The sequence below is a fragment of the Diplotaxodon limnothrissa genome, linkage group LG20 (assembly GCF_057381915.1).
Source record: "Diplotaxodon limnothrissa isolate DT_005_m linkage group LG20, D_limnothrissa_male_GT1.1, whole genome shotgun sequence".
Taxonomy (NCBI): Eukaryota; Metazoa; Chordata; class Actinopteri; order Cichliformes; family Cichlidae; genus Diplotaxodon; species Diplotaxodon limnothrissa.
Window position 1 is genome coordinate 10,059,960 of NC_140615.1, and position 20,678 is coordinate 10,080,637.

At 39.7% G+C, this 20,678-nt stretch overlaps 1 protein-coding gene across 2 annotated transcripts; it reads right to left on the minus strand.

Annotated features, from left to right (window-relative positions):
• Positions 1-482: 482 nt before the first annotated feature.
• borcs6 (BLOC-1 related complex subunit 6) lies at positions 483-10,376 on the minus strand. 2 transcript variants are annotated; one of them, XM_085344395.1, is made up of 7 exons: positions 10,340-10,376; positions 7,839-8,458; positions 7,282-7,468; positions 6,895-7,077; positions 4,087-4,250; positions 3,438-3,521; positions 483-3,049 (listed from the first exon to the last, which is right to left on the minus strand). In XM_085344395.1, the coding sequence occupies exons 2-7, from the start codon at positions 8,448-8,450 to the stop codon at positions 2,924-2,926; spliced, it is 1,356 nt and encodes a 451-aa protein (XP_085200521.1). In that variant the 5' UTR covers positions 8,451-8,458; positions 10,340-10,376; the 3' UTR covers positions 483-2,923. The 2 variants fall into 2 exon arrangements, with proteins under 2 accessions (XP_085200521.1, XP_085200520.1); XM_085344394.1 differs by having other exon boundaries at positions 7,839-8,461; positions 10,340-10,375.
• Between the last annotated feature and the right edge of the window lie 10,302 nt (positions 10,377-20,678).

The window sequence follows — 20,678 nt, forward strand, 5'->3', positions numbered from 1 at the left end:
CCGAGAAGACATCGCGAACGCTTCCTGGCCATCCAGTGTAGATGTCAGTGAAACTGTTGGGAAGACAACGTGAACATTTTATTTGTACTGTATAATCTGCAGATTCTGACAGAAATCTGCAGCTATCCTTTGAAGCACCGCTCCTCTCTTAAACAGCAATAATGATCATTATTAGGTTATTTACATTATTATGTAAATAACAAAATAACTTAAAGCAAAAATTGGGAAACGTAAAGTCCGAAGTCTTTATATTAACGGCCATCAGTCAAACAATACTGTTTGTTCTTGGTCTAAACAGAGCGCGTTGTGTGTGACATCTTCTTTTGCGCATGCGGGCCGCTTTGAGCGTTCACACTAGAGCGCGTTTGCTGTCGCATTTTATTTGTAGTGTGAACGAGGAGACAAAAAAATCGGATTTGATCAAAAAATCGGAATTGAGCATTAAGACCTGCAGTGTGAACGTAGCCATAGAGGGGCACGTTTTGCAGAGTTAATGCGCTGCTCTGAGCTCCACATCCACATATGACACTTCGTAAAGATGTTTGAAAGTGATTTAATGGCTGAATTAAGCTTCAATATTATGTTCAAGATTAAAATGTATACTTACCTTGCTTACAGTATTGCTCAGACAACATTTTAGATTAAAAATGACTTCAGTATTTGGTTTGGATCAATCTTGAAACGCTACTGACAGAAATGTATGCAGAGTCCAGTGTAAGACAACCAAAACAAGACTCCTCATTCCAAATGACATCTATAATAAGGTTCGCTCTTAGAATGAAGATCTTCAACACATACTCTGATCTAGATTAATCCTACAAGTGCAATTACAGCAGACATTTCATTAAATTAAGAAAGGCTGGGAACAACAGCAGGGCGACGCTGCACTCACTGGCTTTATCATTGGGTAAATTAATAAATGCTTAAGTAAACCACCTTAGCTCACATCCACAGGCCGTAGCTCTTTTTTGTTGTAACACTGTGTCCACTGTGCTGACATTATAAAAAGTTGCACAACAGTTTATCTGCTGTCTGAGTAATTTCTCTCCAACCCTTCGGTGCAATCAAAAGTCAGAACTGTGAATCAAAATTAATTTTTAGCATTTGATTTTCCATGTTTCAAACACATTTATTAAATGCAAAAGTACCCATCTTCACCAAAGTAAAACAGAAAGCTACAAAACCTCCAACTTGAGTCATTCACCACGTTTAGCAGCTGATTTAAGTCCACAGCTGGCAAAGCCCTCACAATCATTCAAGAGCAGTTTAATGGATTTAAAATGTGTTTTTGAATGGAGCAAATTCTAATGCATAAATCATTTCTTTAAATTGGGTGAACAGGAACCTAACCAAACACGATACAATTAATGACACTGAGCAGTGTTTTTGTAGTTACTCGCCTGGAAATAAAAAGACTTTCAACAGCTTTAGATTTCACTGGAAATCAATCTTCGCTTTTTTTTTTCTCGTTATTCTCAGTTTTGTGTGGCTGCAGTGGTTAATTTTTCTAAGTGGTTTCAGTCAGAGCTGCATAGAGTGTAAAGTGTTTAAACCTTGGAAATAGAGTTGTCACAATGTGCACATGAATCTTGTTTTATAAAGCCACATTGAGTCACGACTATAATCATGAGGGGGACAGACTGAAAAAAAGAAGACTGCACACTGATCTGAGCCCTTGGTTTGTGTTTGATGACAAGATGAGATGTTATCTCTGGCTACAAGTTATGGAGGCACGCAAGTCATGAATTTACTTAATCCAGTCAGTCTCTTGGGTTGCTAATGTAAGCTAGCCATCTCAGCACAAACAGTGCTAACGAGAATGAGATGAGACATTCAGTCCTGCGTGTGCTCAAAGTTACAATGCTTTTATTTTTAAGTTACGCACAATTATGCTGCCCCTTGATTGTGTTTTACAATTTAGCCCATCAGATGCACTTTACTTAGTTTTACAGTTTTATAGGATGTAAGAATTTAGGTTCTCAAGATGTGATGCAGCTGAATAATGAAGAATTAAAATCAGGAGATCAACGTCAGTATCCAGCCTTATAAATGGCATCTAAAAGTCAAAGGAAATTAAATACCTGAAGCTGTTAATCTTACACGTAATATTTAAAGCCACTGCGAAGGCTGCACAACATATTTTTCCAGTTATGTACTCAACATCATCTTGGACTGCACTGACAGAGTACGGACTGTACTGGTTCCCAGTGGCACAAAGTTTCAGTGTTTTTGAACAAGCACGCATGCTGAGGAAACTGAAAACACACAAAACACGTAAGGACAAACAGACATGACACAACTGTAATTTCTCTTGCAGTGAAAGAATCTGACCCTTGTTGCATAAGATTAAAAAATAGACTTTCTGTTCCTGTGCAAAAGTCACCGCCTTCTGAGCAGTTTATTATTGCCTCTCCAGTGGCAGAGAGACGGAGAACGAAACATCACCTCCATGTGGGGAACAGAGGTTAGTGCAATCTGAACCAAGCAGGCTGGACGGAGACCAACTCACTCCTTTTAGACAGTGAAGTGAAAAAACAAAACACAAAAAAAGAGCCCATTATCCCACCTTCTTTAAAGATCTGTCCATGTGCATGTGTCCACGGTACAAGAGTCTCTAAAATTGGTTAATTTGTGAGATTTTGTTTCTTGACAACTTGGATAGCGTAAATGTTGTGAAAAGGAAAAAGCTCAGCCTGAAGAGCGAAATAAGCACAGTTCATCTGAGATCTCACAACACAAACATGAGGAACGTCTAAGCCAGTCCAGAGGAACTAGGAGTGCCAATAATCCAACATGCCGAGCAGCAACAGTTCCCGGACTCCACGGGTGTCTTCGCTGCAGTGTGCTACCTGCACATGGGTGGGTGGGTTGCACACATGCGCCTGATGCTAGACCTTTGCATCTGGGATGTTTGTTTATGGTGTTACTTGCAAATTGCCTCCAGAGTGTCAAGGGTGCGTTTGATATCGCGTATCTGCGTAGCCAGGTTGTGTATGGGCTGCATGGAACGATCCAACTCCTCGCAGCGAGCCATTAGTGTATACATGCCCTGTGGAGGCAAAAACATGGACGACAGAATTTATCAGAAAAGGAATAATTTGTACTTTAAAAAAATAATGTGAGGGGGTTTCCCACTGTGGTCCTAATTTAAGGTTTTTCCTCATTAACAGTTTCTTTTCAGGTTCACAAGTTAGGAATGCCTTATGTTAAATCATATTTCTGTAAAGTGACCTATCATGTAGCGACTACAATCCAAAATCCAAACCCATAAACAAAACTCGTGTCCAAGGAAAATCCTGCAAAATGACATAAGCTGGGCTATCACTATTATTTAGCTAATTAGGTAGTAAAGGTTCATAATGCATGCTCTGGTGGACCCAGCAAACAGCAATCTTTACTTGTCACATTATGTGAAAGGAACAGAAATTACATGTCACCTTTATACTCATATCTACAGACTCTCCCAGGCTGTCCACTGAGTCTCTGTAGGTCTGGATATACCCCACACTCAGAGCTGTCATCTGCATAAAAGAGATGGTTAAGAGAGAGATTAAAGAATAGCACAAAAACAAAAGGGGAGAAATAAAATAGTAACATAAAACATGAAGACCCTGCAATATATCTACATACACCCTCAGCAGTGCTATTACAGGGTTAGACCCCTTTTTGCCTTAAGAGCTGCATTAACTCTTAATGGCATAGATTCAACAAGGTGCTGGGAACATTGATGTCAACATGAAAGCATCACAAAGTCAGCTGCAGATTTGTTGGTTGCACATCCATGATGTGAAAGATGCTCTTTGGATTGATATCTGGTGACAACAGTGAACTTGTGATATGAGGTGTTGATGGAAGGCAGGAAGCTTTTATGTTGTTTATGCCAAATTCTGACCCTACCGTCTGAATCCAAAGCAGAAATCGAGACTCATCACCAGGCAATGCTGTTCTCAGCTGACATCTGTGACACCCATCCTCACCTTAAACTACTACGTAATACACAGACTTCAATGACGTGTACGTGTTACACTTCTGACTCAGACGACAGCATAAGCAGGGTGATTTGAAGAAAGAACTACTAAGACTCACATTTTGGATGGTTCCATTGAGGCTCCGCATCATCACCTCCACACTGTGTGCCACTTCCTGGGTGTGTCTCTGAAGGTCCAAAAGGACGGTGGGATCAATGGGTGGTATATCCGCTGGTCGCCGTGTCAACCCTCGACTTCGGTAAATAGGACCCGAACAGTCCGCTAGTGAGAGTCATCATAAATTAGATATACAATATAGAATAGCTAATATAGAATATACTTTTTTATATAAGCCATTAGCAGAATTATCTATAAAGTGCAAAATTATGGACACTGGAGGAGGAGATAAGCATATGCCTTCTGAGTGAAATGCAGTGAACCAAATTCTAGTCGGACCTGTGGGGTGCAAAATTAAACTATAACTACAGTGAGGAAGGAAAAAAAAAAAAAAAAAAGAAACACTGAATAAAATGAAACATTTTTATTTGACTGTTTCTCAGAAATTGAAACAAATTACACACTTAGCCAAGAGTGCCATGAGTAATTAAACCTTGGATTAAACAAACCCCAGTCAATAAATTGGAATTTAAAAACAAAAACAGTTTCAACCTCTGAAAAGTTTCTGTCGGGCTGTGGCAGGACCTTTAAGAAATCCCTTCAGTCTAAACAAGGTCTGTGCGTCATCAATCTTAATTGAATCAGCAGGTAGAGAGAATGAGCTGCCACAGAGGACATATTGACTGTGGCCCTGTGTTTAAATTGAGAGGCCAGTTTAGCTGACACTCTCATCCAGGGAGGTTTCTGAGTGAAGGGCAGGGGCTCTGTGTCTTACTCCAGCAAAATCTGACAAGACGGATGGCTGCTAATGCACAAGCTCTGCCAGGTCGACCTGCTGAACCTACATAGATGATTTAATTTCTGAGACAGCGGCACACGTGTGGGATTTTGAGGAAAAAGAAACAAAACCTTTTCTGCTGGGGTTGGGTCTCCATCATCTCCCCACAGCTCAGACTTAGGCTAATTTAATCACACAGGAAAATGGGAAGATGAGGAGAGGGGAAGAACAAAATCACCTTTTAATTATTACGCTTATAAAATCTTATGCAGAGAGGACTCTGAAGGGAAACAAGCACTGGTGGAGGGTTTCACTAACCAAAAGTGTAACTTTTAGAGATTTCCCACACTGTTCTCAATGATATGAGCATAAAGCTTAATGCAGAAACATTTCCTGAGTACGTAAGAATCACTAAGACAGGATAAACCTGATTCATACACAGTGTAGAGTATCTACCTGTTAGAATGGCTTGTTGCTTCATGTTGGCACCATCACTGACATTAGTCACGTTTTTAGCTTTGCTTTATTTCATTATTTGCTGCAGCAAGTGATGTTTCAACACTTAACTACTCTTCAACTGTAACGATCTGTATATATGGTGCACTTCCTAACTGAATAAACACATCTTTCCTTGAGTCAGTCACATGATTTTTCACTCAATCTATTGAGACAGAAAGTAAAATAAATAACTTAAAAAAATAGCGACTGCATGAATTGCTTAGCTTGTACCGCATTAACATTGTGTGATAACGACAAACCAGTCAACTGCAGCTATTGCGTGCTCGGAGGAAAAATTATACATTTACTAGAGATGCATCGATCGATAGGCCAGGGACCAGAAAAGGATGATTTTTTTTAGTCTTCTCTGCTCTGACGAGTTCCAGTTGGTGAGACTCGGGAATGTCCCATGCATGAACCGGTCTGGTTTATGCATGGGCAACACATGCACAGCGATGCACACGAACAGTCATGCGCACATTGACAGCCATATGCTACCATGTTGTGAAGCGTGGAAGCTTTTCACTGTGAGTGAAGACACAAAGTTTGCTAAAGTAAACTGTAAAGGGGGGGTGGGGATCAAACCTAACCAGACACTTATATCAACCACACCCAGCTGAACATGGGCATTATAAAGTAGCTAAGAAAGGAAAAGACACCAAAGCTAAAACTATTCAGAGCTCTGACCCAGCAACCTCGACATGAGCAACGGCTCAAACCAGTAAAACCTGTAAAAAAGATCAAATGGAATTTGTCTGACAGTTATTCTTGTTACATAAATCTGTTGCACCTGCCTTTGTTTGCCTGAGGTAAAATCTACAATCAGAGATCTAACAGCTAAATATTTTAGTGAAATCAAGCAATCATCATTATAAGTAAACTTGTCTCTTTAGGTCTGAATGTTGCCCACACAGAGCTGTAAACCATACAGCTTAGAGTCCACACTCACACATATATCACCACATCTGTCTTTACCGTGGAATTCTTTTCTCAAGCAAATCTGAGTTGCACCGATCAGATTGTATGCACTTGATCAACTGTCACTGAATGACCCCACAGGCCATTAAGGGATTCAAGTAAGCCAGTTCATAATAGGATAACCAACCATGGCAATTAATTTGCTTAAATTAGTACCTCAATTCCAATTTACTTATTATGGTCTAAGCAATGCATTAATGATGACTAGTCACTGACTGGGTGTGTTTGCCTCTGCAAGGAGGAGCAGGCTGTGAATCTTAAAGAAGACAACTGTCACTGCAGTTCAGTCCCACCAGCTATACAAATACCAATAACCTGTTGAAATGCCATATTCTACAGCAGGAGTACAAGCAGTCATGAAAGAGCTCTATCTACATGTCCTCTACACCAGCACAAACTGTATACAGTCCACACATACAGTATGCATGTTTCTTCTGTTTGCACTTAGAATAAAAAACTAATAAAGAAATACAAAATGTTTTCATAATTTACAAAAAAAAAGGGAGAAAAACTGTGTTTGAATAATGTCAATTATTCCTCTGACTCTTTACTCACAGTCACTGCAGTCCAGACTAGGCTTGGAGCTCATTTTGATCTTCTGCTCGAGGTTTTTTGTGATGAAGTTAGTCAGGTCTCCATCATGACTGACTGTACCCTCTAGTTCCAAAGCCGAGGAGATGGTGGCCCTTCGGCCCTCTGACTGGCCACTTCTGCCCCCTCCTCGAGCCCCTGAACCACCTGCAACCAATATCAACAACTTGTGGTTACAAAACACTGTCGATAGTCAATAACACAGTTCAACGTGGAAGAAAAGTTAAACAATGTCACAAATTCCACTTCTTTTTACTTCACTCTGGTGCTTTACAGAAAAAGATTTTCTACATTTCTCAGTTTAGAAAAGACACGAAGAAAAAGCCAGACCACGGGAAGATGCACATCTACCTCCACACGCTTGACTAATTTCATCCAGGCTCTTGCTGTCCTGCATTCCCCGCACATTGCGAACCCAGACCTGGGCCATGATGTGAGGAGGGCAAGGGGTATCATCTGAAGAAAGAAGAGGAGGTGGAGGAGTAGAAGAGGTGGAGGTACTCGGACCAGGGGCTGAAGATGAGTAGCGTTGTGAAGACTGGAAATTTTGGAGAACAAATAAAAAATAAAAAAAGTAGAGAAAATTTACTGAACCATGTGGAGCTACACATATCTCCTGTCGTTTACAGTGGCCACGCTTTTCTTTGATAGACGGCTTCTTTTCTCACTCTTAGGTTTATTCACTCTAAAATAACGACAATCATCTTGTCAATCATTGATAGTCAGCACGCTGCACTTTATTTTAATCCTACTGAAATTTGTCTGAAAGAGGTCATGTTCTGATGACTCAGCTACATTTATTTGCGCTGGCTTTAGTTCTCATTACATCTGCTGACATCATTCTCTCTTCGGTACACACAATCTAATAAACCTGAAATGTCAGAACAATAATCCGGCACTCCACTCACTTCCACCTTTGTTCTCCTTCCGGCGCGCTGATTCTCCAACTTGTTTTCATTCTTCTCATCCTCCTCCACATCCTGTTTCTCTGTCTCTCCATCTACATCCTCCTCTTGGCTGTTGGAGCCTCCATCCGCAGTCTCTGCTTCTGTCTGCTGCCTTTCTGTGGTGACTGGGTGTCCTTGCTGATACGAGTCTTTGGACTGCCTGTGCAATGCTGAGTCCCACAGAAGAACTGCATCAGCAGGGTCCACAGTCTTAGAGGTTTCATCAGGAATGTCTTTGGATCCTAGATCTGTTTCTCCTGTGCCTGTCACCGTGGGGAGGGAGGGGTTTGCCTCCTCAGGGCTTTGTAATGATAAGCTAGAGGTTCTCTCATTCATGTCCATCTCTGTGTCCAAGTGGCCTTTCCCATGGTGAACTAGGTTTTCCATATTAGCATCAGCATGGTTCTCTGTGTGCATGTGGGACTCATCCACAGATGCCTCCCCGGTACCTGGTACTCTACTTGAACATTTCACTGAGACCGGAGCTTGAGGGCCATTCTCCAGTGCAACAGGTGTCGCTACCCCATTTGCCGTTTCTGGCACTTCTGTGCCAATCACAGGGGAGAGACTCATCCCTCCGCCTGCTGATTACAAAGAAAGAACATTACTGGAAACCTGGAAGTGACTCTGCCTTTTAAATCTATAATTAAATTAACTGGTTTTACCATGAGCTAAAAGGGTTTTCCCACATACCAAAATAAAATTTTTCATACAAACCATTTTTTAAAAACATGAACCCATCTCATCCCCTTATCCTTCCTTAATCATCAGCGCTAAACACTAAAGTACATTAGAAAATGTTTGATCAAAAAAGTCGTAAACAAAGTCAAGAGTCTGACCAAGCATTCAATGCCATTTTTTGCTACAGTATTGAGTATTCAATGGTTTGGCCAGATCGTACTTGAGAAACACGAGTCAGGGGGTCAAATATCCATCATTAGGGCCTGATGATGTGGGTAGAACCTATGAATTTTATCCAATGGATTATTTACATATACAGCAGTAAAGAGAATTTTCTAGATTTTTGAGTACATGGGATGCAACAGAAAGGCAAAGCAAACAAAAGTTTGCATACAATCATAATGGACATTAATGTCACTTTAATTTTGGGCTTTTAATGATCTCCTTGAACTGGTCTTTTACCTGAGTGGAATGATTACACAACAAACATCTTTAATAACTTCAAAAAAGAAAAATCGAGAATTGGGTGTAAAATGTTAATCTCTTTGTGATTTCTGACCACAACTGGACATTATCAAATGTAAGTAAGAATAGGTTAACTACATTTTGCCATGTAGCTGAACAATGGCAGCTGTTTATGGTTTGTCTTGATCACTTCGATGCATCAGGAACATCGTTCTCACCACTCCTAAAGCAGTTCTCAAAACAGTTAAGCCATTTCTCATAACACTGAACTGTGCAAAAGACTAAAACAAAAGTTTTTCACGCCAAACCAAGCAAAGTCAGTCGACAACGTCCAATCTGTCACCAATGAATATTGTAGGGCAGCTATTACTGTGTGTGTAACTGGCCTTGCTCTTCCCTTTATAGTTGAAAAAGCTTTAAAACTGATATAATTTAAAATACTAAATCAATACCAGACAGCATTAAGGTAAGTGATATCTGAAAATCTGACTGCCAAAAGTGTTAAAAACTGGTTTTCATGAATCAGAGTCAAATGAAAAATGCATCAACACAATGAGAAAGTGAAGTATGTGTAGAAACAACAGCAGTGCGTATAAACACAATGAGAAATGCTTAATGTGAGTAAGGAGACTTACGTTACTGCTGTAAAGAGACAACTCTAAAGGCACAACCACAGACAAAAGGAGAGGAGTACATCCACTGAATTCACTGACTCCTCTTCAAAAGTAGAATAAGTGAATAATGTGCTTGGTCTCCTGACCTCTCATATGACGTACAAGACAATGGAAACAATTAGACTGTGAGAAGAAGGGGGCTGCTGTGAGAATTTTCGAGAGATTTAAACACGTCGGTGTTAGCTGACACACTTATGGATCATAACAATTTTTCATAAAGACTGAAATGGCGTCGTACTAAATGGTTTAGCTCAATACTAAGCTACCTTAGTGTTAATATTAGCTTATATTTCCAAATTTTAAGACAGCAACGCCCGAAAATTACTGTGTGACAAACAAAGAGGAACTAAGAAAAAAAACCCTGACAAGCATAAGTGTCTGCCAGCGCTGAGGAAGTTGTCGTAGTGCTGTCAGAGTCGCCTTGCTAGCTCCCTTTCAGCTGCCAGTGCAGTTAAATGACGTTAGCGCAGCGCGGCTAACATTAGCAGTCCAGGCCTCCAACTCCCAGAACACTCACAGCTGGCTTTTATTGTTTGACACGGCTACATCAAAACGTACATTTAGTGCTAACCTTCGCAGTTACCCACAAACAGGCTCATACAGCAGCGCTACAGAGCTCCGTTAGGCGATAAAAACACTCACCTGAGGAGTTTCTATCCTGATAGATGTAAGCAACAACCGAGTCCGATGAAAATATCCTTCCGCGTCAAGTTCCGAAAGAAATGTTCCGGCCTGCAAAAGCCATCATTAAACATATATATATATATGTATGTATAGATAGATAGATAGATAGATATATAGATATAGATAGATATATAGATATATATGTTATACGAAAGAAAAAAAGTTCTGTCAGCACGACTCTTTGGGTTTAAATGTGAAAAATAATTTGTAAAATTTCATTAAAAAATGTCTCAGATTATCCTGTTATAAAACATAAAGGTTCTGTTACTTCTTTGTACTTTGTTTCTATTTAATCTGTTACTTAGTTACTTTGGTTTAGTATGAATGGCAGTGAGAGATGTCTTTATCAGCAGAATAAGCTGTAAAATGTATCAAAATACAGCAACACATTTTCCACAGATGTACAAATGGACCACAAATGTCTTTGTCAGGCAGATTCTGGCACCCTTGCTTTAAAGAAAACCGGTTGTGTTCTGAGTGTACTTATGTTTTCAGTTTATCAGCATCCTTTCGTTCCTATATGTGCTGAAACTCAGTAAACCGTTTATCCACATGATAATCCTGCATTTCTCTATTTACCCCAACAGATGGAGACAAACACCGCAGGTCTCCAGTCTGCAAAGAAACTTCCTCGACTACAAGCTACCTGTTGGTGATTTTCTTCTGCCAAATACAGATTGAGGTGGACCCTCCTTTACCTGTAGTTATAGCCTATGACCAAACCACCCCAGTGTTGTGGAGCTTTAGCAACTAAGCAAGAAGCAAGTCCACTAAAATAAACTGAACAATAGCAACAAAAACTGAAATGTTGGTTACCTTGAAGGTGCAATATGTGTTGTAATGTTCATGCCACATGGGCCAAGCGTCAGCATATACTGGTTTGGCTTTGTACTTCTCTTCAGTTACATATCTCCAAATCTAGTGTAAATAAGCAATCATAGAAAAATGTGCACCACTGCGTTTGCTCTAATTTGTTTCAGAAACACTATTTCACTAAAGCCTCATTTAAAAAACAACAACATCGGTTTGTTTTGGGTTTTGTTTTTTTTTAGGAATATTGGACATAATTTTAGCAGATGGTGAAATAAAATTAGTAACTGAGCATAAGTACAAAGCCAAAGGGCCCCCAGTTTTGCCTGGTTGCACACTGGAAGTCAGGACAGTGTCTGTGGCTTCTTAAATCTTTAAATGTGGTCAGAAATGACAAACACTGCTGTAGAGGAGGAGAGAGGAGTCAAAACCACACAATCACCACATCTGAGGATCTCGTATAATTTCTAATCTAAGCCATCCATTCAGGCCAGCTGTGTCCTGTCTCTTGGTGAAGATTCAGCTGTTTTATCCAATTTTGTTCTTCTCCTGATGTGACAAACATCAAAGCCTGTGAAATTTACCTAAAGACTAAAAGACTTTAGAAATAAGCCAATATTCAAGGATTTCCCAGTAGAGCACTTAGTAGTCACTTTGACTGTTTCCAGGTTTTGTGTTTCTTTTTTTTAAGGCTATTAATGCCAAAGAAGCTATTTTAGCATATTAGGAACTGCCACAAGAAAGGCACCGTTTAGGAAAACGAGGAATAAAAAAAAGCAAATTGAAGGCACATGGCTCCACACACATGTGGTTTTTGCATAATGAAAGCTGGAGACTGCATGTTGCACAAATGAAAGTAAAAGCCTGTAAATCATTATCCCACAAGTCACAGATATTAATTACACCCATACTCAAGGGGCAAGACAGCTGTGCTCTTCAGATGACTTGAATTAAATCTGCTCTTCTTCATGTGAGGCAATTTTTGCTCACGGCAACCAAAACTGCAGCTGAATTTATTCAGTTTTGTTCAGTTTAGACATAAACTTTAACAGGGTAACACTTTAAAACTGTAGATGAAAATTATAAATCCTCCCATCGCCCCCAACTGTTTTTTCCTACTAACTGTTGCCAAGTGTTTGCCCCTAGGAGTTCATCTGATTGTTGGCATTTTCTCTGTATTATTGTAGGGTCTTTACCTCATAATATAAAGTGCCTTGAAGTGACTGTTTTTGTGATTTGACTCTATGCAAATAATTAAATTCATGAATTCATAGTTAATTAAACTTTTTCACAGTTTACAACGGTAAATGGGTTAGCAGTTTAATAATTAATTTGCAAACTAATGCAAACATCTGGTTATCAAGAAGCAAATGGTGCTTATAAAACTTGGTAAACTGTTAACAATAAACATGGCTGGATGGTTAATACACTTGCCATGGACACTTCATTAGGTACACCTGTTAAACTGCGTTTTAATGTCTAATCAGCCAGTCATATTGCTGCAACTTGTAGAGATGTAGAGACTTTCTCAAGTGACCATCTTGAGGGTTTCCAGAGAACGGAGAATATCTGTTCTCTGGCTGAAAATGCCTTGTTGATAACAGGGGTCAGAAGAGAATGTCCAGACTGCTTTGAGCTGATAGGAAGGCACAAAGCTCACACATTATGACCAAGGAATGCAGAAGAACATCTCTGAATGCACAACACATCAAACCTTCAAAAAGTTGGGCTACTTCAGCAGAAGACCACAGTGGGTGCCACTCTGTCAGCTAAGAACAGGAAACTGGGGCTACAGTTTGCACTTGCTTACAAAACTTGGGCAATATGAGACTGAAAACGTATGAGTCTTAATTTCAGAAACAGCATGAAAGCTTTAATCAGTCCTACCTTGTATCAGTGATGTACATGTAGTTTAGAGGTGTGTGGGGGATAGTTTCTTAGTTACCTGAGCAGAGTTTAAATGGCACAGCCTGTCTGACTACTGTTGCTGACCATGTTCATCCTTTTATGACCACAGTCAGTGACGATAACAATAAATTCTCTGCATTCAAACACCCTCCACAGTAACCAGATTTCTGTCCAACAGAGCTGTGTTGTGCACTGTGTTGGATCTGAGCCATTAAAAAAATTATAAAGCTCTGAAGACAAAAGGAGGTTCAACCCAGTACTGGCAAGATGTTGCTAACGAAGTCGCAGGTGAGTATAAGGTTATAACACTCATTGTGAAGCACACAGGTGAGATGTGGCTGGCATTTATCACTAAACTGTGAACACAGAGACCCTGTTTTGTGTTTAGTTTCTTCCACAGGTTAGTTACATTTTCCCTTGTTGTTCAATTTACCTTCGACTTGCTGTCTATCGAGATGCCAACAAACTAGTCAAAGCCGGTCAGGTTTAGGACAAAATGAGAACTGAATTAAAATATGACTAGCTTTTAGTGAGGCACTAAAGGCCAGGGATCCTATAAGGGTGCTTAGAAACCCATCACAAACATGGACATATTTAAGTACAGCTGTTACATAGGAGAGATATTGTGTTTTTGGCGAGGCAGCTTCAGAGCATTTTGGAAAGTCTGGCAGATCGGGTAAGTGCAAGACAAAGTAGAAGACATAATCAAACAGAGGCATCTGTGATAATGCCGGCGTTTCCAACAACCGTGGAGTCCTTAGAGCTCCAGTGGAGTCACTCCAGAAAACCATCAGTGGCAGTTAGCTGGAAAATTTAATCTGAAGCCTGAGCAGACAATTTTATTCAGCATGAGAACTTCACTGAATGGGATACTGTGGTGAAGTGCACAACCCCCTTATTACACCTAAAAAGACTCTTTTATGAGCGAAATGGTGAAAAGACGTCTTTCTGGTCACCAACCAATGGGAAAGCCAGACAAGTAGATGAGTCATTCTGTGTGGCAAATTCTAAAGTTTCCCCTTCTGAGAATTTTTTTTTAAAGCATGCACTAGTTTTTGGTACATTTCCCAAGCATGCTGTTTTTATTGAGCCCTTGAAGGAAACAGCAAATACCAATAAACGCAAAGCCATTTATGTCACCACATGTCTCATGTCTTGTCACCATATCGGTCACACGGGGAGTCTAATTTGCGTGTGGTGGTTAGCACTGTCGCCTCACGGCAAGAAAGCCCCCCATTCAAATCCAGTCTGGGGTCTTTCTAGATGTCGTTTGCACATCTGCAAGAGATCCTCCCACAGTTGGGCTAATTGGCGATTCTATATTAACTGTACATGAGAATCATGCATTTCCTCTGCTGGTTGTTCACTGTGGTGCACTGTGCACACTCTGCATTTGTTTAGTAAAGCTTCACAAATTCCTTATCAGCCATGTGAAACTCTAATATGGCACTCTGAGCTAAATTCTACTGACGGCATGCTGATATGCTCACATTGATAAGACATGCTGACAGTTATTGATCAGTGTTTTCCATCATCAGCAACTTGTGTTTGTGCATAAGCATGCTAACCTTTTCAGCCAGCTGTCACTGAACGTTTACATTTTTAAGTGTTATACAAAGGACTAATTTTGCCATGACAAAGAAACATCAGAGGTCATTATGGGTCATCCTCTGTCTTTAACAAAAAGAATGACACTTTATCTTCTAGATCTTGACGTATTTCACTGGGTAAGTTAAAAATTGTGAAATTATGAGCATTTTCCTGGGAACCCCGTGTATAAAAGGAACTCAAAGTATGAAACTTTGAATCAAAGTGCTGGAGTAATCCAGGAAAACAACAAAGACCTTGCAGCAGGTCCGAAGACTAGACTGCAAAACAATTGAGGGATTATTATCCTAAAATTTTTAAGTTCCTAACTAAAACATCTGAAAAAATAACTCAAAATTGAAAAAAAAAACCAACAACCTTAAGCTGTTAAAATCTTGAGACAATTTTGACTTACGAATGGCAAAAAAGGTTTTTGTTGTTCAGAAACATAAAAGAGAGCCAAACTGATATTCTGCCACACAAGAACATGAAAACTTTTGTCTAAATGTTTTGTTAGAAGATGAAGTCACATCAGAGTGAGTTTCAGCTGCTCGCATGCCAAAACAAAAAGCGTTTTCTAAAAGTTCCACTTCACAGAGTCCTTCATAGGGTTTTTTTTTGTTTTGTTTTGTTTTATAACATGACGTGAGTAAATCGACACGATGTATTCGAAAAGACTGTAATCGCTGATGAGAGCCAGATGATACCTTTTGCCTTTAATGTATAGCCTAATAAGAAACCAAATGAAATATAATTATGGAATCACAACTTTGTCATCCAGTAGAGGTTTGTAAAAACACTGGAAAGAGAATGTTTATTTCTTAACAAAACACAGGATTACAATAGACTAACTTCATATAAATGCACAGTTCTCTATTTCTATGATAGAGTTCTTGACCTCTCTGTTATCAGAAGTTTTCCAAACAGCAGAAACAAGCAAAGTCAAGGATGTTGAGCACGACTGGAACGCATCTGTCGCCAATCAGATTACTCAGCATACCAGTTGTTTATCATTTGATGAGAAAGTAGTGTATGTGGTCGCTTTGGCAGAGACAGATGGTGATTTGGTATTGAACGGTATGTTACTGTTTTGGAGTGAAACCGGTGATGGACAGAATGCATGAAAAATAGCATAGCTGTAATGAATGCCTGTCCAAATCTGCCCATATGCTTCTAAAGGACACGTGTCCTAAGAAGGCTGAAACCCCTGGGGTTTAGGACACGGTTTAAATGATTTTCCATTACTTATAATTGACCCTTGCAAACTATATAATTTACAAGTAAAAGCTTTATATTGTAAACTCTGTAAAACACATTCTAAAAAAAAATGCTGAAAAAGAAAGTGCAAAGGTGCCCGTGTTGCTGTAAATTTTGTTCATCCTGCACTAAAATGTGTGGATCGGTGTGTAGCTCAGAATATGGATATTTTTCGTATAGGCACGCTAAACCACAAGACACAAGCTCATTTGAAAGCAGACCTTTATACATATTTACAAAAAGAAAAACAAAGTCTCTGCACATGAGAGGAGATCATGTGATGACAGTTTCATTTTGTCTGCAGAGAAGTCGTTCTGGAAAATCACAAGAGACGAATGTTGGCACTCAGATGTAAATACAGCATAACAGAGTGAGGCCATTGTAATGAACGAGGAGCAGCTCTGCACCTCGTCTTACAGGAAAAGCATTAAATGTTTAAGATGGTCCTCCATAAAAATGTCTCGTTGGAGTTCTGCAGAGAACTTTCAGCAGAGATGGGATCCGACATAAAATATACACGTTACACATTCATATATATATATACACACAATATCCACAAGGCAGGGTCATTACAAGCATAGTTAGGTTTATCTTTTTAATGTTTCTGGATCTCTTGAATAGTAATTCAAATAACCCGAAGAGCAGTCGAAATTAGCAAGAAAAATAGAGTTGAAAGCTTTGCTTTGTTAGACTGAGGGTGTGTTTTCTTATTGAGTAGAATTCGAGCCTATATTTATGATCTGCATGGGTCTCTGGGGTAAAATGTCCATATAACAAACTGCAGTTTGAGAGGCTAGCTGCACTGCCACTATTTTTTAACCTTTATGCTAAGCTAAACTAGCTAGCTAGTGGCACTTGCTTCAGTTGACCTGATTATGGTTCAATTGCTCAGCTCTATTAAATGCTGTTATGTATTGTGATTTGTGATTCTATCGTAGTTTCTTTTGCAGTAATGGATAGCCATTTGGGCAGAAATCCTGCATGTTTTCTTAACAACGGGCGTGCACAACAATGGCTAATTAGAAGAGCTTTAAATCTGTGATAGAATACATAAGTGATTGTAGTGTTAGCATTCAGCAGCTTCAGCGGCAGTATGATAACTGATAAATGATACAATATTATGTGACGAGAAAGCTACAATCTCTGGCCCTCTTCTACAGCACGACTTTTATGCTGTCTTCCTTCCCTCACTCCCCCAACCGGTCGCCGCTGCCTGAGCCTGGTTCTGCCAGAGGTTTCTTCCTATTAAAAGAGTTTTTCCTTGCCACTGTCACCAGGTGCTTGATCACAGAGGGTTGTCCCACTGTCGAGATTTTCTCTCTATTATTATTGAATCGTTACATTAGAATATAGAGTGCCTTGAGGCAATTGTTATGCTGATTTGGCACTTTAGCTACAACTAAATTGAAATTGAATTAATCAAAGCTTTAGTCCTGTTATGTTATGATGATTATTTGCTTGCTCTGGACATATTTCAGGGAAATATTTCCAATTTTCATGAGCACAGAAAATCTGCTAGAAAACCAGCTGTGTGACCAATCAAAATAATTTAGCAGTAAGCTATTCGACTCTAAACGACTTTAAACAGCAGCTTAACAACAGGCCAAATCTTGATTTCATTTTAGATTACAGCTGCAGCGTTACACTCTCACACACACTTTCATTTTTAAGAATTGGCTGCGTGACACTTGGACAGCTGCTCAGTGTCACACGTTCCCTTATAAACTAAACTCAGAATTAGTTCAGTGCTGTGACTTCTTTCATGTGGCCCGAGCCAAGAAGCAAAGAGCCAAGACACCAAGAAGCCAAACCCATATTAATTATCTGTGGGCTCTCTGTGCTTTGTGTTGATGCTACATTCTTCTTATAGCATCAAAAAATATCTCGAATATATTGCAGAGTTCCACGTTTGGAAGATTTATTGACACAGCCCTGTCAGCTACTCTAAATCTGATCCCATTAATGTCAAACACACAAAAAGACACACAGATCCTTACCCACATAGAGAGACGAAGCATACAGCAAAGAGACTGGGATCCAGCAGGATCATGGTATATATTACCGTCAGTAATGTGTGCTCAGTATCACCACTGCTGGATGATATTAAATAAGGGAAAACTTTGAGGCTGTTATTATTGGGCTTAACCATGCATGTAATGCTCGTTCTTCCAGTATAGCATATAAAATTCGATTAAGTTTTAATTTAGTAAGTTTTCCCTCTGTCCTTTAGCTACACCTTTCTCTCTCTATGATTTAACTAGAACTCATGCAATGTGAGCCACACACAACAGCAGTACTGTTGAGCTCAGGCTTGATGTTGGAACTTTTAGTCTGCATCCAGTGTTCTGGGAAACGTCAACAACGAGAAGACAAGCAGAAAAAATATCATATTTTAAATGCACATTTAGTTCCCACTGCCTCAGACTGAAGCAGCACTTCCTTTCGATGCCAATACGAAAGACAAGATTCAAAAAACGAAAATAAAAACATTTCCACTGGTGAATGTGGGAAGGTACATCAACTGGTAACAATTGGACGTCAGACATACGTGCAAAGACAGAACAACAAAGACACTCATGTCAAAAAAGTATCACAACTCCTCAAAGAAGTAGTCTCACACCAGATTAAAATAATAAATAGCACAAAGAAGGAAGTTAAATAGAGATGGAAGTAGCTGTGTTCGTTTAACATTTTAAGAACAAATCACAATTTACTGCCTCACAAAGTCACTCAAATCCCACTGGCCAGAGTCCATTTGACGCCAGTCCTGTTTAGCACTTTCTCCAGTTCCAGCTTGGTATAATAAAGGCTTCTTTATGATCCGCTGGGCCTGCTTCATAATTTACAGTCAGATGTCATTACCAGCTGGGGCTGCAGAACCTGCAATAATGTGCTCCACTCTTCTGTGTTAGTCTAATCCACTGAAATTCACCAACAGGTTGGGAAACATGCATTTCTGTACAGAGTTTTCTTCTAGTTCGGTTTACAGTTTGATCCTCTTGTTCATGTTGTAATGAAAATCTTTTAAAATTCACTCTCAACTTCTTAAACAATAACCTAATAGATGTTGAATATATAGAAAGCTTGAAAGCGCCCTACTTCAGACCAGCGGACGACACTCAGTTCTGAATGTCAAAGTGAAGTTTCTGTTGGAGTTGATGTTCAGACGTGTCTGCACCTTTTTCCTAAATTTGTACAACGTCCACACGTGGGACTCCAGATACACTCAACCAACACTTTAAACAGCACGGAGCATTTTTTTTCCTTCTTTTGTTCACTTTGTTTCCACACCTAAACCAAACCGCTCTCTGTGTCGTGGCACAAAACCAATGGTAGCTTATGCCCGTGAGTCTTAACCGAGCCAGCAATGCAGAAGCAAACACTGAGGAGAACATAATGGAAACATCTCCTGTAGCGGGTCTGCACGGCTGCAACACAGAGCACTAATGTCCTGGGAAAGCTGATCTGTAACCTCATCAAAGCCGTCGCCATGCTTTTTCTCTGCCTTTCATCTTCATGGTCGCAGTCAGTCATCTCGTGGTCAGACCCCACCTATCTGAAGAAACCAACAAAGCCCTTACTGTAGGGAAACTGCCTGAAGGATTATATGTTATATATCCATTAAGTGAAGAAAATTAAAACTCATCAGTGCTATTTGCTGCTGCTCAAAATAAAAATAATCAAAGTTTCTGCAGAATTAAACTGTTACCTTGATCACTAACAGCTTGTTTTGGATGTTTTAGCCCTTTTCATTATGTATCACTGCCGTACATACTAAGTTTTAAGATGAACAACTCTTCACTACAGAGAACAGTTTGACAGCTTTCTTTTTTGTGCTGTTTCATTGGGTTCCAATGACATTTGAATGGTATTTGACAGCCTTTCAGCAAATACATATTTGCCCTTCTGTCAACTTCTGTTCTCTTTCCAACAACAAAGAAGCAGTTTGAAAATTTATTCCTGTATGCCAGAGGAAAGAGTGTCCTTGAAATTGAAGCGCAATAATTGTTTTGCAAAGTACTTGGGGAAAAAAGTACTTCTTCAACTTCAAGAACATGACTTTGAAAAAAAATGTCTCTCTTTCCACATCACAAAATAAATGGAAAGCAGTTTTTTGCCTGGAAGGTAGGAAATCAATCTAAAAAACATCTGCTCTGTTTTGAGGGATAGCTGTGATTCCTAATTAATGGGCAAAAACATGCAAAACCACAAGTATGGTCCTTTTCGGGACAGACGGTTTGGATGATTTTTCCAAATGCTTAAAATCGACTTCTGGAACGAGACTTGGATTTTTGTTTTTATTTTTTTTCTCTCTCTCTGTAGAGCGTCCAAATCTAAAGAATCCAATCAAATGTCCTTGTCATGACTCAGAGTCAGTCAAACTTAGGGATTTAGGCATGCCGTTTATCCTTCATTCAACATGCGATGCAACCTAAGCCTTTTCATTCATGCAGTCGTTTGTCCCGGTGAAACAGTCCTCGCTGTCCAGATCCTGTACATACTTCAGTCACTCGTGTGTAGCTTAGCTTGTTTGTCTCTATAATGAAAGGACGCCATGTTTGTTTGTAGATAAGTGCATGCGCATGAAGTAGTCTCTGTACATACAGTATGTGTGTGTCTCAGTGTATAAGTTAACTGTGTATGTGTACATGTGTGCATTTGTGTGTGTGTGTGTTTGCGTGTTTGTGTAGTTGTTGAAGTCACTGAAAATCTGTCCCCCCGCTCGTGGATGCGT

Excerpts from the sequence above, each read along its gene's own strand:
- borcs6 (XM_085344395.1), bottom strand. The coding sequence starts at position 8,450 with ATGAGTCTCTCCCCTGTGATTGGCACAGAAGTGCCAGAAACGGCAAAT. Across the intron at positions 7,078-7,281 it reads AATTAGTCAAGCGTGTGGAG|GTGGTTCAGGGGCTCGAGGA; the intron begins GTAGATGTGCAT and ends TATTGGTTGCAG. Across the intron at positions 4,251-6,894 it reads TAGTCTGGACTGCAGTGACT|CGGACTGTTCGGGTCCTATT; the intron begins GTGAGTAAAGAG and ends GACTCTCACTAG.